This window comes from Petaurus breviceps, unplaced genomic scaffold, assembly GCF_028583685.1.
Source record: "Petaurus breviceps papuanus isolate PSGF00001 unplaced genomic scaffold, PetGlider_PUasm1.0 186, whole genome shotgun sequence".
NCBI classification, from domain to species: Eukaryota; Metazoa; Chordata; class Mammalia; order Diprotodontia; family Petauridae; genus Petaurus; species Petaurus breviceps.
The window spans coordinates 19881951-19896189 of NW_027185798.1; the positions used below are offsets into that span (position 1 = coordinate 19881951).

At 51.2% G+C, this 14239-nt stretch overlaps 1 protein-coding gene across 4 annotated transcripts in view; it reads right to left on the reverse strand.

Annotated features, from left to right (window-relative positions):
- ABR (ABR activator of RhoGEF and GTPase) overlaps positions 1–14239 on the reverse strand; it is a 300539-nt gene that overhangs the window by 144207 nt on the left and 142093 nt on the right. The window contains exon 1 of one of the 4 annotated variants that reach the window (XM_069089722.1): positions 8253–9036. The exons of the other annotated variants lie outside the window; for them this stretch is intronic. Within the exon in view, the coding sequence (XP_068945823.1) occupies positions 8253–8387 (135 nt within the window). The 5' untranslated portion in view covers positions 8388–9036. Of the gene's footprint in view, positions 1–8252; positions 9037–14239 lie in introns of those variants that run through there. 4 annotated transcript variants of the gene reach the window in all.

Consider the following 14239-nt stretch of genomic DNA (forward strand, 5'->3'; position numbering starts at 1 on the left):
TTTGCCCTAGAGCACAATAGGGCTGACAACCAACCAAACAACAACAATAACAAAAGCAGCTTAGCACAGGGCTGGGAAGTCCCAGGAAATCACCAGGCCTCTTTCACCATGGGCTTCCCAATCTGGGTTCCCTAAACTCTAGAGGGTCGAGAGGGTAGGGAAATCATCTGAAATAAGCAGCAGAATATTAACAGAAGCAGCCACTGGCCACCGCTCTGAGCTCCCACCTCCATCTCATCATGTAACCCCATGAAAAAACAAAGCTCATGAAGAAGATGGTCCTGGCTCCATAATATCCCTTTCCTAGACTGTAAGGCATGTTATAATAGAAAGAGCACCAGACAGAGCTGGGAAGATCTGCATTCCCATCGTGCCTCAGCCATTTGCTATATAACCCTTGAAGAGGTCTCCCTGGGCCTCAGTTTCCTCTTCTGTATATGAGGGCATTGGGCTAGATGGCCTCTGAGATCTTTCCTGGAGCTAGATCACAGACCTGAGGAGTCTCGGTGGGAAAGAAGCCTGCCTCTTTGTCCTGTACCTCCCCAGGTGCCTCAATGCTTCACTCAATGCCTTACTAGGAGACAGGCTTGTTCTGGGGAAGCAAGATAATGGCAGGCATCGAAGGCAGAGTCTACACGAGATGGGGCTGGCAGCCACAGCTTCACTTCCAGACCTCCACAAACTACAGGCTATGACAGAGGAGGGAGCCCCTCCCATCCTCCACCTCTCTCCCTGCCCTACCCCAAGCAGTCAGTCATCCATGTTTACTAAGCACCTACTATGTGCCAGAGACTGTGCAATCCCAGTCTCAAAATAGGAACATTTTCTCAAACTTAGTGAGGCTACTTCTGCCCACTCAATATTCAGGGTTCAGTTAATGTTCTATCCAAAGTGAAAGGCACAGCTCCCTCCACCTCCCAAGGGACTCCCTGGAGCAAGCCCATTCAGAGGACAAGACTCCTGAGGTCATCGAAGCCAGTCAGCTTCCTTATTTTACAGATCAGGAAACTGAAGTCCAGAAACCCTTAAGGTGACTTAAGATCAGAGACCTAAGAGGCCATCTTGTCTAAACCCCTTACTTAAAAGAGAAGAAATTGGAAGTGTTTAGATAAACTTTCCAAGGTCACAAAAGTAGCATTAGAGACAGGATCCTAACCTAGGTCCTCTCTCTCTCTCCCTTTCTCTCTCTCTCTCTCTCTCTCTGTCTGCATGTTATCTCTCCTATCAGAATGTGAGCTCTCAGGCGCTGATTTTGGGGATTTGTTTTTGCCTTCTTTTGTATCCCCAGCATTTATCACAGTGCCTGACACGTAGTAGGCTCTTAGAATGGGGAAAAGGGAATGAAAATTTAACTCCAAGGTCCACTGAATCATAGCTTTTCCTCAATCTGGAAGTTTTATGGAATTTAAAGGTTAAACCGAGGGCTTGGCACCATGTCAAACACGTGGCACAATGTCCCCAAGCTGCTATAAGTTTCTCAAAGACAACGCTAAATAAGAAACAGGCAGGGTGGTCGCTCCTGGAGAGAAGCCAGCCAGGACTGTTGGCTCACTCTCTCTTCCTCTACATTGCTTTTGAGCTGAAAGCTTCAGGAAGGGAGGAGGTCAGACAGCACTTTCTCTCTCTATCCCTCAAGGAGTTGGCTTTTCAGGAGGCACCTGGTTGGCTACCACATTCCTCCCCGCCTCCCTCAGCCCAGACCTGATGCTGCTGTCACTCCAGCCTGACACAGAGATGGCTGGCATCATCCTGGGGGGCTCAGCCAACAGTCAGGTTCCCACCCCAGCACAGCTGACCCTTCTTGCCCCACAAGCAGAGGATGAGGCAATACCCAGTGCTCCCCAGCCCCCTCCCCCAGAACACCTGCCCCAGCTGCCCTAATCACCTTCTACTTACTTCCTCTGGCACAAGTCCCAAGTGATAGGCTGGGACAGCTGCAAGGTCTGTAGTCAAAGTCTGGCCTGACAGATGATCTCATCATGATAAGAACCTGACAGCGGTGTCCCCAACCCTTCCCCCACCCCACCTCCTTATGCTCCAGTTCAGAGTCTGATACCTTGGCTGGAAGGACAGAAAAGCCAACAACAGATGTGGCCTTGCAAGGGGGCATTTGCAGCTCCTCTCTACCCAACCTGCAATCTGCATGAGGCTCACCCGAGTCCTGCCACTATAGCCGGCCCTGAAGACCTCCTCCTGCTGCCTTGCAGACCCTGTGCCACCCCTCCCATCCAGGAAATAGGAAAGAGACACCGTAAGCGGCCCATGCGACCCTCTCCCTTCTTCTAAGAAGGAAAGGAGGCAGCGGCAGGTGGCATCCAACTCCCTATAACCCTCCTCTGGGTGAGAGGGGGCGCTGAACTGGGAGGGTGAAGGTAGAATATACACAGACTGGTTTGAAGGCAACTCTCCCAGAGCCAGTAACAAATTAGGGGGTTTTATTTGCATTTACAGACTAATTTTTCTGGTCAATGGGTTCCTTGGAGAGGTCCCCTGCTCTCTAGCTGCCTTCTCTAACCTGTTCCCCCACAACAGCAAAGTGACACTCATGAAAGACGCTCCTGTCTCAGCAGGTCACTCCCCTTCACAAGAAGCCCTGCTGGGTCCCTATGGCTTGGCCCTTAAAGACCTTCCCCAGCTGGACTGCAGTTCACCTCTCTCCCCTCTGACGGGCTTTCCACCCAGTTCTTCTGTTCCACAGCCAGGACATTCTCCTTCCCATTACTATGGCTCTGCCCTGGACTCTCCGCCATACCCCCCGTGCTCCCCTACCCCCCTTCCCCTCCGGGCCCCGGCGGGAATGCATTCCTTCTTCATCTCTCAGATCTCTTTCAGAATTCCTGACATCCTCCAACAGGCAGCTTAAGGGGTAGCAAAGTGGCACAGTGGAGAGAGCACTGGCCCTGGAGTCAGGAGGACCTGAATTCAAATCCAGACGCTGTATGTCCCTAAGCAAGTCACTTAACTTTGATTGCCTAAAAAAAAAAAATAGGCAGCTTAAATGCCACCTTCTCCATTAGGCCTTCTCCATTCCTCCCAGCTGCTACAGCCTCCTCCCCACTCCACCCCCATGTCAAAATAAATTACATCCTATTTGTCTGCTATAGATTGTGTGTATTTGTAAAAGGAGGAATGGCAGAGCAGAGAGCAAGGTAGCCTTGAAGTCAGGAAGGCCTGGATTCAAGTGTTTCTTCTGACCTGTGTGATCCTGGGCTTCCCCAGACTCAGTTTCCTCATCTGTAAAATAAGGTGGTTGGGCTAGATGACCTTTGAGGTTCCTTCAAACTCTAGATCTGTGATTTTATATCAATACAATTGCTTTGAAAAGTGTAAGGCCCCAGACAAACAGGAGGGCTTGGTATTTTAGTTCACAAGTGATGGACAAGAAGGTCTGAGGTGGGAGATGGTGGAGGAAACCAGAGGGAGCTGGGCCTAGGGACAAGTCAACCCTGCCAGCTGTGTATCAGAGAGAGACACAGAGAGAGACAGTGTGTGTGTGTGTGTGACAGAGAGTATATGTATGTGTGTGTGCATGAGAGCGAGTGTGACAGTGTGTGAGAAAGAATGTGACAAAGAGAGACAGAAAGAGTGCGTGTGTGTGTGTGTGACAGAGAGTATATGTATGTGTGTGTGTGCATGAGAGAGAATGTGACAGAGTGTATGTGTGTGCTTGTGACAGAGAGACTGTGTATGACAGAGAGTCTATGTATGTGTGTGTGGGTGAGAGAGAATGTGACAGAGAGACAATGTGTGCACGACCGAAAGAGAGAGACTGTATGTGTGAGAAAGAGAGTGTATGACAGAGAGACAGAGACAGTGTGTGTACGTGTGTGACAGAGAGACTGTGTGTGTGTGAGAGACACAGAGTGGGTGTGACAAAGACAGAGACAGTGTGTGTGAGACAGAGAAAGAGACAGTGTGTGTGTGTGTGTGTGTGTGTGAGAGAGAGACAGACAGACAGACCAAGAGGAAGGAGGCAGGGGGAGGGAGAGGCAGGCAGACAGGCATAGTCTTCATGTCACAGGTGATGGGAGAAAGTGGCCTGATCTGTAAAAAAAATTCATTTCAACAAAGCTTCTCAGGAAGACCTCTAAAACAAGGTTTGCCCTCATTTGCCATCTACACAGGGCTCTACAGTTTACAAAACATTTCCCTGGCACCAGCCCTGGGAGGCAGGCTATGGTCCCTGCTTAATCAGTGGGGCACCTGGAGCTCAGAGACGTCCAGCAACTGGCCAAAGGTCCTGCAGCCAGCAGAGGCCAGACCTGGCTCCGAACCCTAATCTTCTAATAGTTATGAAGCCCAGGACCCTTGAAAACTATAGGAATAGGGGGACAACAGTGTCTTTGGACCCCAACTGGAGACAGAAAAGAAAGCCTATGGATGACTGGCTCAAGGCTCTCAGTGGCCCAGGAATCCTTCACTTTGTATGTGTCCTGGAACCTCCTGGCCATCTGGTGAAGACTCTGGCCCCCTTCTCACAATAAGGTTTTTAAATAATCGAAGGAAATGCCAAATTTAGAAGTTAGTGAAAATGAAGATGTCATTTTGTTCCTCCCAAATTCACAGATTTTCCTGAAATCTACCTATAGACACAGGTTAAGAACCCTCGTACTTAGAAAAAGAGACTCCAATGCCCTAGACAAGCATATGCCCACCTGGTCCATCTCTTCCACTGCCAAAAACCTGAGACAACCTGTTATAGGAAATAAGCAGGTAGCAAGGCTCCCAGGCCAGACCCCAGGCAATGCTGGGCAGCTGCTCATGGGGCCATGGCTCAGAAGCTGGAAGGGACCTCCACTCCAACCTCCTCCTTTCATTTAGGAGGAAACTGAGACCAAAGTCACCCAGGTGATGGCAGAGCCAGAGATACAGAGATGAGGACTTCAGGGTGCCTCTAGGCCAGTCGCCTCAGTGAGAAAACAGAGGCTCAGGAAATGAGGTGAATTCACAGGCTCATGGGAACAGGGATTTAGGGGTCCAGCCCCCTTATTTCACAGATAAAGAAGCTGAGGGCCCAGGAGATGGAATAACTGCCCAAGGCTGCCCAAGCAGCAGCAAGACTCCCCACTGCAGCACAAGGGACACTCGGAAGAGGTCCCAAACCCTCCAAAGCCCACAGGCAGTTACAAGACTGGGAATCGCCCCCCAGCAAGGATGTCTGGGACAGAATGGGTGCCAAGGGCCAGGAGATTCCCGTGAGTCACTGCTTCAGCCTGAGGACGCCCATGTGTTAAATGGCGTCAGATCAGGTCGTGGGTGTGCAAGTGTCGAGGTCGCCTCGGCAAGTCCTCACCTCAGGACAGCCGGCCAGCCCCGCCCAGGACTCAGCCAGTGAGATGCAGGGTGTGGGAGGGCTGTCCCAGTGTGCAGATGGCACCCCAGCCACTGACTACTCCTCTTGCTCTGGGAAAGGCACCCAATAATTTCCTTAATGAGTGGGCTTCACTGGATGACCTCTAAGATCTGTCCCTACTTCCAACAAAACCATGACCCTATAAACTTTAGCTCATGGAGGGAATTAGGCATCACACATCTCTCTCGAGAGCCGAGCCTCAGTTTCTCCCCTTCTCAAGCACTGGGTGGAGGGCTGTGGCCCATGCCAGCTTGGCCCCTTGTGGCACAGGCACTGCCTGTGCATGTGTGAAGGGTGGAGGGTTCCACCACAAGCATGAGGTGCCCGCCTGCCCCTCCAGCAGAGATGCAAAGTAGGTTTGTGCGCTCATAAAAGCCCTCAGAGAAAAGAGAAGTAAGTAGCCATGCAAATGGAGGGAATGGTGGCCTGCGCTCATCTCCTCGGCTCTGGCATGTGGGATGGGGTGGGGGTGGGGGAGACTGGACACAGGCCCCGTAATCGAAGAAGGGAGCTTCAGATGGCACCTCTGAGACTGCCCCCCCCCATGACCTCTCTGGGCCTCAGTCTCTTCATCTGTAGAGTTAAACTAGACAGACTCTGAGGTCCTTCCCAGCTCTGAATTCAGACTCCTCTAAGCCTATGACTCCCTGGCTAGAGAAGTGGATCTGGGTTCCTACTTTGCCTGCTTGTCATTAAGTTATTTTCAGTTGTGTCCAGCTTTTCATGATGCCATTTGGGGTTTTCTTGGCAAAGTTCTGGAGATCAAAGATGGCAAACCATCTTCTTCCCCAGCTCATTTTACAGATGGAGAAACTGAGGCAAACAGAGTGAAGCAACAGGGTCTGAAGCTGGATTTGAACTCAGGTCTTCCTGATTTCAAGCCCAGCGCTCTATCTACTTCTCCACCTAACTGAACTTACTACCACTACGGCCTCAAATTCCTCATCTGTAAAATGAAAGGCTTAGACTAAATGACTGCTAAGGTCTCTCCCAATTCAAAGCAAATTGCAAAAATAGCCATTTTACAAAGGGAAAAACTAAGGCCCAGAGGCTGTGTCCCAGTTCTGCCAGGCTGGACTGTACTGACGGTGGGTATTATAGATGAGACTAGGAGCCGTGTCTCCTGACAGACAAGGCAGTCAACATCCTCATGGGCGAACCCAAGTCTATACACGTGGGCATTCTCTCTCGGGCTGCTTGGCTTCTCTGTCTGTGGGCTCCTGGCCATCACTGAGTCACCAGCTTCCCACAGGCCGCAGAACAGAAAGTAAATGAGCAAGAACACTAAAGTTAGACACGCACTAAAGATGGGCCCAGGCTGGAAAGAAGGGGGCAGTCACTGCTCCCCCAGGCCCTGCCCAGAGCCCCCAGAGGCCCTGGCACCTCCCTGCCTGGCCCAAGGCTAGTGGAGGCTAGGGAGGAGAGACAGGGAGGATGGCGGATGCAATCAGAGAAGAACAAGGTGGTGAGTCAAGGGGACTGCTGAGCCCTCTCTCTGTCCTCCCCTCCCCAACTGGACACTCAGCGCAGGAGGTATCGGCCATAGGCAAGGCCAGTGGTGAGCAGGTGCCCCCAGGATGGGCCTGCCCAGGTTCATTCCACGCTGAAGCGGCAAGAGGGACCTTTGAGATCACCGAGGATCACAGAATCTTAGATCTATGGGGGAAGGGGCCTCTCAGGCCAGCTAGCCCAATCCTTCCTTTTACCAGTGAGCAAACTGAGGCCCACGGATACAAGAGACCGTAGACTTGGAGCAAGACCAGACTTCGAAGACTGAACCCAACCCTTCACTTCACAAATGAGGAAACCGAGGCTCAGAGCAGTGATATGTCTGTGGTCACAAGTATTAAGTGTCAGAGGCAGAATCTGAACCCAGGTCAGTCCTCTGACCCCAAAGACAATGACCCCTCTTTCCACTGAACCAAGGTGCTTTGAAGTCAACTAAATTTTTTTTTTTTTGGTGAGGGGTAGGGGCAGGGGGTAGATCTTTATTTTCATTTCTAGTGAGAAAACTCTGATCACCAATGCAGATCTGACCTGCTCTGCAACATATAGATTTAAGACAGCTGTGTGGAGGTTTGAAAGGGCAATGACTTGTCCAGGGTCAAACAGTCTTCCTGACTCCAAGGCCTGCTCTGTCCGCTAGGATACTCTGCCTACCCATTTTACAGCAGGATGAGACTGAGGCCCAAAGTGGCTGAGATTAGCCCAAGGTCACCCAAGCAGTAGGCAGAAGGCAGGTCCAAGAGTCTCCTGCCAGCCTGGGTCCTGACCCCATTCTGCTCCCAGCAATTCCAGTAACCTGGGACTTGCGGACTCCCCTAACCCTGTCCTACTGCATGTGGCCTCCTTCAATGCCCCAGCCTCCTGGCTTGAAGAATTTTCTCAGCCCCACATCCTGGACATCTACCCAGAGCCACAGCACTGCTGTTACCATGGAGGCAAATGAATCATCTTCTCCCAGACCCATGTCAGCCAGCTCTGCTGGGGCAGGGGCTTTTACAGGCCTCACACAGCAACAGGACACATCATGTTAGAGCCAAAGGGAGCCCCCAATGGCCCAGCTGGCCTGGGGGCTGTGGGCAGCCACTCCCCGGGAGAACAGCTGGTCCAAGGAGAGGTATGCATCAGCTCTACTCCATTCTAGCACCCCCCCCCAAGAACAGCTGCCCCCCAGCCAGCAGGCCTCCTGCCCCCCTTCCCAGGCCAGCTGGCCATGCCCTTGGTCACTGCAGTTCAGCCCTGGGGCTGATGCAAAAGGCAGGCATTTCTCCCCATGCTCTCTTAATGTGTACACAATCTATCTGTATCCAGCTACCCCAGGAAGCCTCCCCCACCCCACCCCCGACCCTCCCCTGCCCTGACAGGCGCTAAGGCTGCGTCTGCGTCATGCTCCCACCTTCACTGCCACCAGAAACGGGGAGCCCGAGTCCGGGCTGGTGGGGGTTCCCAAATCGCACTCTTCCAAGACAAACACATCTTCATCCTCCAGGACCTTGTCGAGAAAACCTATCGCCTCCTCTTCCTCTTCCATGGCCGCTGGAGCCGCAGCAGGCAGAGGCCAAACAGGAAGCCGGCGGGTCCCACGCAGCGGCAGCAGCAGCAGCAGCTCTGAAGGGGGCTGGGGGCAGCCGCTGAGAGAGCAAGGGAGGGAAGGAGGGGGGCCGCAGGAGTCGAGCAGGCCTACACCAGCGTGCTGGCCTCCCCAGAGTCAATATTGGAACCTGGCCATAGGCTCCCAATGAAAGAGTCCATTATGAGAGCCTTCTCCGCTCTCCTGCCTGGACTGCTCTCAGCTTTTCCCCTCGCAAACCCCGGTCTCCTCCCAGCCAGGAAAGCGAGGAATCCGTGGACCCTGTCCCCCACTCCCAGGGCAGACCCTGCCAGGCTCCGGCTGCCTCCAGCCTGCCTTTGCAAGCGCTGCTCAAATTCCGGGGGCTGTCACCAGAGATAAACGGGCAATCAGCCCTTGGAGGAAAAAGAAACCACCCAAGACTGCTGCGACTTCCTCAAAGTCTCTGCTGCTCCTGGGGAAAGCAAGCCCCTGTGGAAGCCCCCGCCTGGCCCGGGGCTGCCCTTCCCCCGGATCCTGCTCCTTCTCCCCAGCCTCTGCTTGCAGCTGCCCGTCCCTAGTCCCTTCCTCCTCTGTAGTCCGTCCAGTGAGCTCGGCGCCAGCCCCAGCCCCACAAATCCCGCCCTTTCAGGACTCAGAGGTTTGAGCCTGCTATTAATATACAGGAAATGCACGTCTTGACTTGTGAGATGGAGCTGTTCCCTCTCTGTGGTCACTGGGCGCACTGGCAGAGGGCTCCTCACAGGGGGAGGCTGGCTGAGGGCAGTTTAGCCAGATGCATGGCTCTAGGAGGGGACGGAAGGGGAAGCGTCTGGTTTCTCAGAGACCAAGGAAGGACCTCTCCTATTTACACCCTATCATCAGAGCAGTAGCCCTGGGCACAGTGAGAGAAGTGGACCTAGCCCCAGGGCAGCCTAGCTTTACCCCCTGTGAGTCCAACTCCTGGGAACAAGACTGAGCCTTCATGCTGCCTCCCCTTGCCCCGAACCCTGTAGTGAAGGGGAAAGGGGAACCAAAGCACATCAAGGGAAAGAAGTGAGGGCTACTTAACCCTCTGGGGCAGTAGGACCTCACCACACTAGCCTCTAAAAGTATTGAGTCAGAGCTGAAAGGAGCACAAAAGCCCAGATCTGGAGTTGGACAGGGTCTTGGAGGCCAGCCAGCCCAATAGCCCCATTTTACAGATAAGGAAATCTGAAGCGGCTTGAAGGATCGTAGCTCCCAAATTAGAAGGGACCACAGGGGCCATCTGGTCTGGTATTGGACCTTGTACAGACGAGACAACCAAGACTTAGGAAAGCGAAGTGATTTGCTCAAGATCATACAGGTACCAGGTGGCAGAAGTGGCATTGAACTCAGCTCCTCTGACTCCAGAATTTGAGCTGACTCCCACCAGAGGCCACACATTCTGCTCACACCTGGCCAGGAGAGACCTGGCACCCCTTCTCCCTCTGCCCCACTCTGGCTTTGCTCAATGTCCTCTCCTCTTCAGTGCTCAAACCTACTCAACCAGACTCTATGAGGGAAAGGGACTCTGGCACATGCACAGATTTATATGTTTCTTAGCAACCCTGCTCCCAGCTACCTCCTCATGGATTTCTTGGTTTTTATGTTTGTTTGTTTTTAAAGCCCAATTCATCCTGCTATCCCAGGGTCCAGAAGACCATGCTCTGGCCTCACATGGATCTGTCCCTATCCACTTCAGAAGACAAATGAGATGAGCTTGGTGGCAGCCGCCTAGAATCATATATTTCTACCACACAACACTGATGCTCAGGACTAAGACTATCAGTGGGATGTGTCAGTTGGGTCAGGAAGCAGAGAGAAAAAAAGGAGGGAAAAAATTCTCTCTCTCTCTCCCTCCTTTTTCCCCTTCTCCACTTCCCACCTCCACTCCAATCCTGCCCAATCTCAGTCATAATCCATCTGGTTTCCACTCATTCCTGATGTCAGCTACCTTCTGCAAATCTCATGGAAGCAGCGTTTTAATGACTAAACAGGTCTTGTCCAAACTGTGGCCTTTGGATCACGGATGGACAGTTAGAAGGGCTCTCAGAGCAGTAACTCACCTTAGGGAGTTGTCTAATTCAACCCTCTCATTTTACAGATGAGGAAACTGAGGCTCGGGGATAGGGGGGTGAAGAGTGTTGTCCAAATCACAAAGGGAGTAAGTGGCAGAGCCAGGATCTGAAGACCCATAACTCAAGCTGCGGCCAGCCTCTCCTAAATCCAGAAAAGCCTTTTGCCAGCCAGACTTCCTTCACCGATCAACCTGAGCTCCATTGCAATGGACATCATCCCACCCTTTCTGCAAGTCCTCCTGGCTATCCCAACCCACATGGGCTTCTTCCTTCTCTGAAATGAGAGAGAGACAGACAGATAGACAGATGAGAGACTGAAGAGAGAGAGAATGACAAGAAAGAGGGAGGAGAGAATGAAGAGGAAGAAAGACAAAAAGAAAGAAAAAGGAAGAGAGACAAAAAGACATACAGAGAGAAGAGAGATGAAGGAATGAAGAGCAAGACAGAGAGAGAAGAGAGGAAGAGAGGGGGGAAGACAGAGACAGACAGAGAGTGAGAGAGTGCTTGAGTAAAAGTTCTGGGCAGTGTGGTACTGGCTATGGAGAGTGCTGCTGTGTTTGGAGTCACAGGACCTGGGTTCCAATCTCACCTCCAATCTCACTTCTTGCCCTTCCCATGCTTCTAGAAGGGATGATCCAGAGTGATGCTGTTTTCCAGGAACTCCCAGGCGACCCCCCTGTCCCCTCTGCAGCCATGAGCTAGGAGCTGTGGAGCTTCCCTATGGAAAGGGCTTAATAAAGCAACGGGCAAGTCACTTCACCTCACTCAGCCTCAGTTTCCACATCTGTAAAATTGGGGGGGGGACTAGATGACCTTTGAGGTGCATTGCACTCTAAGACTATGAGTCTGTGGGTCCACAGCCATTGGCAGATGAGATGTCTGGCTAATTTCAGAGACATCCAATCACCAGGCTGATTCCCAGCGACCCTCGAACGAGCAGGGGTTTCAATCTACACTGGTGAAGGAAGCCTGAAAGGACCACAAGGCTCATCATTTCAATCGTGGCCCAGGGTCTTCTATTCTGTAGGACCATGAGCCTTGCTCAGCTTCTACTGTAGCCCCTACAGCACTCAATGGTGCTACTGGTCCTGTGGCAGCTCAGTTTAGGACTTTCCCTTTTTCCAGTCAGCCTAAGATTTCAATGTTGTTGAGAATGTGAGGCCAGGAAACCCCCTTAATTAGTGCCAATCACTACCTGCTCAGCAGCTTGAACACTTCTTAGTGGTGCTGAGTCACTGATAAGTGAAATGTCTCGCCCACAGGCAAAAATCAGCATATGCAGGACATACTCACTTGACTCAGAGTTCCTGTTCTTTCTTCATCTCTAACATAAAGGCCTCCCACCATACTTAGGAAGGAGAAAGTAATAAGCTTGATCCTTACTACACAATAGCACCTGGGAGGTCATTATTATTATCTCCATTTTACAGCTGAGGTAACTGAGGCAGACAGAAGTTAGGTGACTTGACCAGGGTCACCTAGCTAGTTAGTATCTGAGGCTGGATTTGCACTTGGTTCTTCCTGACTCCAGGCCTTCCCTTTCCTCGGCTTTAGCCTGTTAGACTCCTCCCCACATATTAAGCACTGCCTCTCCCTAACCCCTTTTCATTGGATGCTCCTCATTTTGTCCTCGTGCACCCCATTGCCCAGATTTCCTACACTCCCACACATAAGCCACCGTGTCTAACTAGAGCTATAAGGGACCTTGAATAACTCTACTCTAGGGTGGATCATTCTAGTACTGGGAAGGGATAGGTGGGAAAGTGACAAAGAGAAGAGTTAGAATCTCCTCCCCTCCTCACAACTGGAAAGGAAGACAATCAGCTCCATATTTTTTGGACTTAAAAAAATAATCTGCTGAAAAGACAGGTCTGATGGAAGCACGGAAGGCCAAGTGGACTCCTTGCCATACACACCAGCAGTGGACAGGGCTTCCCTTCAGGACAGCCTGACTCCTCTTGGCTACAAGACAAGAGCCAGTCTATTGGAATCTCTGGGCCTGGGGGTAAGAGCTCTGATTTCCCCAAAACCCCAGAGGGTGATACCAGCCAATGTGGGGTGGGAAGATGCCCTTCTCTGGCAGAGTTCAGCTAAGCCCCACCCACTGCTTACCCACTTGACTCTCAGCTTCCTAAGAACTTCAGGATTTGGCTCCTTCCCCCTTGTCACTGGATTTTCCCTTGGCCCAGCCCTGGGGTTGGTTATAAATAGCCATGGCCCATCTGAAGGGCCCTTTCAGCCACAATTCCACATTTGGTTTGGAGGGGAGAGGCCATTCCCAGGGCTTGGGAAAGGACAACGCCTAATGTTCTGGGTAATACCCATGAGCCTGCTGGAACCCTGGATCTCTCTACCTACAGCTCAGTCTCCTATCCAACATTCACTGGCTCCTAAGACACAGATGATCAACCCAACCATCCCAGCCAAAGAAGAGGACATGAAAATGAGGAAGATGAAGACCCTGGTCCAGGGTCTCTCCCTCTGACAATTCCACCCCACCCCAGCAAGGGAGCAAGGTTTGAAGAAGTTTACCATCCTAATCACGAGCACCTACCCAGTCCTGGATCCCCAAATCCTGATGGCCAACCTGGCTCTCATGTCAGAGGACCCGAGTTCAAATTCTGCCTCTGATGCTTACTACCTATGTGACTTTGGGCAAGGCGCTGCATCTTCCCAAGCCTCAGTTTCCTCATCTGTAAAAACAGAGGCTTCTGGAGATCCTTCTTAATCCAACATACAGTCATACAGGCCAAATACTACCCCAGGCTGTTTCTCTCTCCCTTCCTTCCTCCTAAAATTACCTTGGATTTACTTATTTGTGCCCATGTTTTATCTGGAGCTCCCTCTTCCACTCTGACGTAGAACGCAACTCCTTGGGAGCAAGGACATCTTCATTTATGCCTTTTTATCCCAATACCTTGTACACAGTCGGTGCTTAAATTTGTTAAATTCAGTCTCTCCATTGAAAGCACTACCCCTGAATCTTTTACGAGGCAGAGAAATGATGCAGTGGATAGTGTACACACTGGATGTGAAGTCAGGAAAACCTGAGCTGGACTAGACTGGGGGGGGGGTCTCAATGACTGTGTGTGTCCTGGCCCCCTGGGACAGTGTCTGGGGAAGTCTAGGGACCTTCTAAAAACTAGGTTTTCAAATGCATGAAATAAAATAAACAGGATTACATAAGAAACCAATTATCGAAAGATAGATATCAAAATATTTTTTCAAACAAGTCACAGACCCCCAAGTTAAGAAAGACTATGCTGAGTGGCTTCTATGACCCCTTTTAATGCTACATTGATAGTTAGATGACTTCAGTAAGGGCTAGAAATTACTTCCTTTTGACACACAAATACTTCTCAGAAAAAAAAAATCAATCCTCTAGGGATTATAGGATCACAGATCTAGAACTGAAAGGGACCTAGTCCAATACCTCCTAGTTTTACAGAAAAGGAAACAAAGTAGCGACCAGAATTATACAGCTTGTTGTTGATGTTGTTCAGAAGTTTCAGTCATGTCTGACTCCATGACTCATGACTTCAGTCATGTCTAACCCCATCTGGGCTTTTCTTAGCAAAGATACTAGAGTGGTTTAGTCATTTCCTTCTCCAGCTCATTTTACAGATTGAGGAAACTGAGTTAAACAGGGTGAAGTGACTTGCCCAGGGTCACACAGCTAGTAAGTGTCTGGTGCCAGATCTGAACTCAGGGAGATGAGTCTTCCTGATGCCA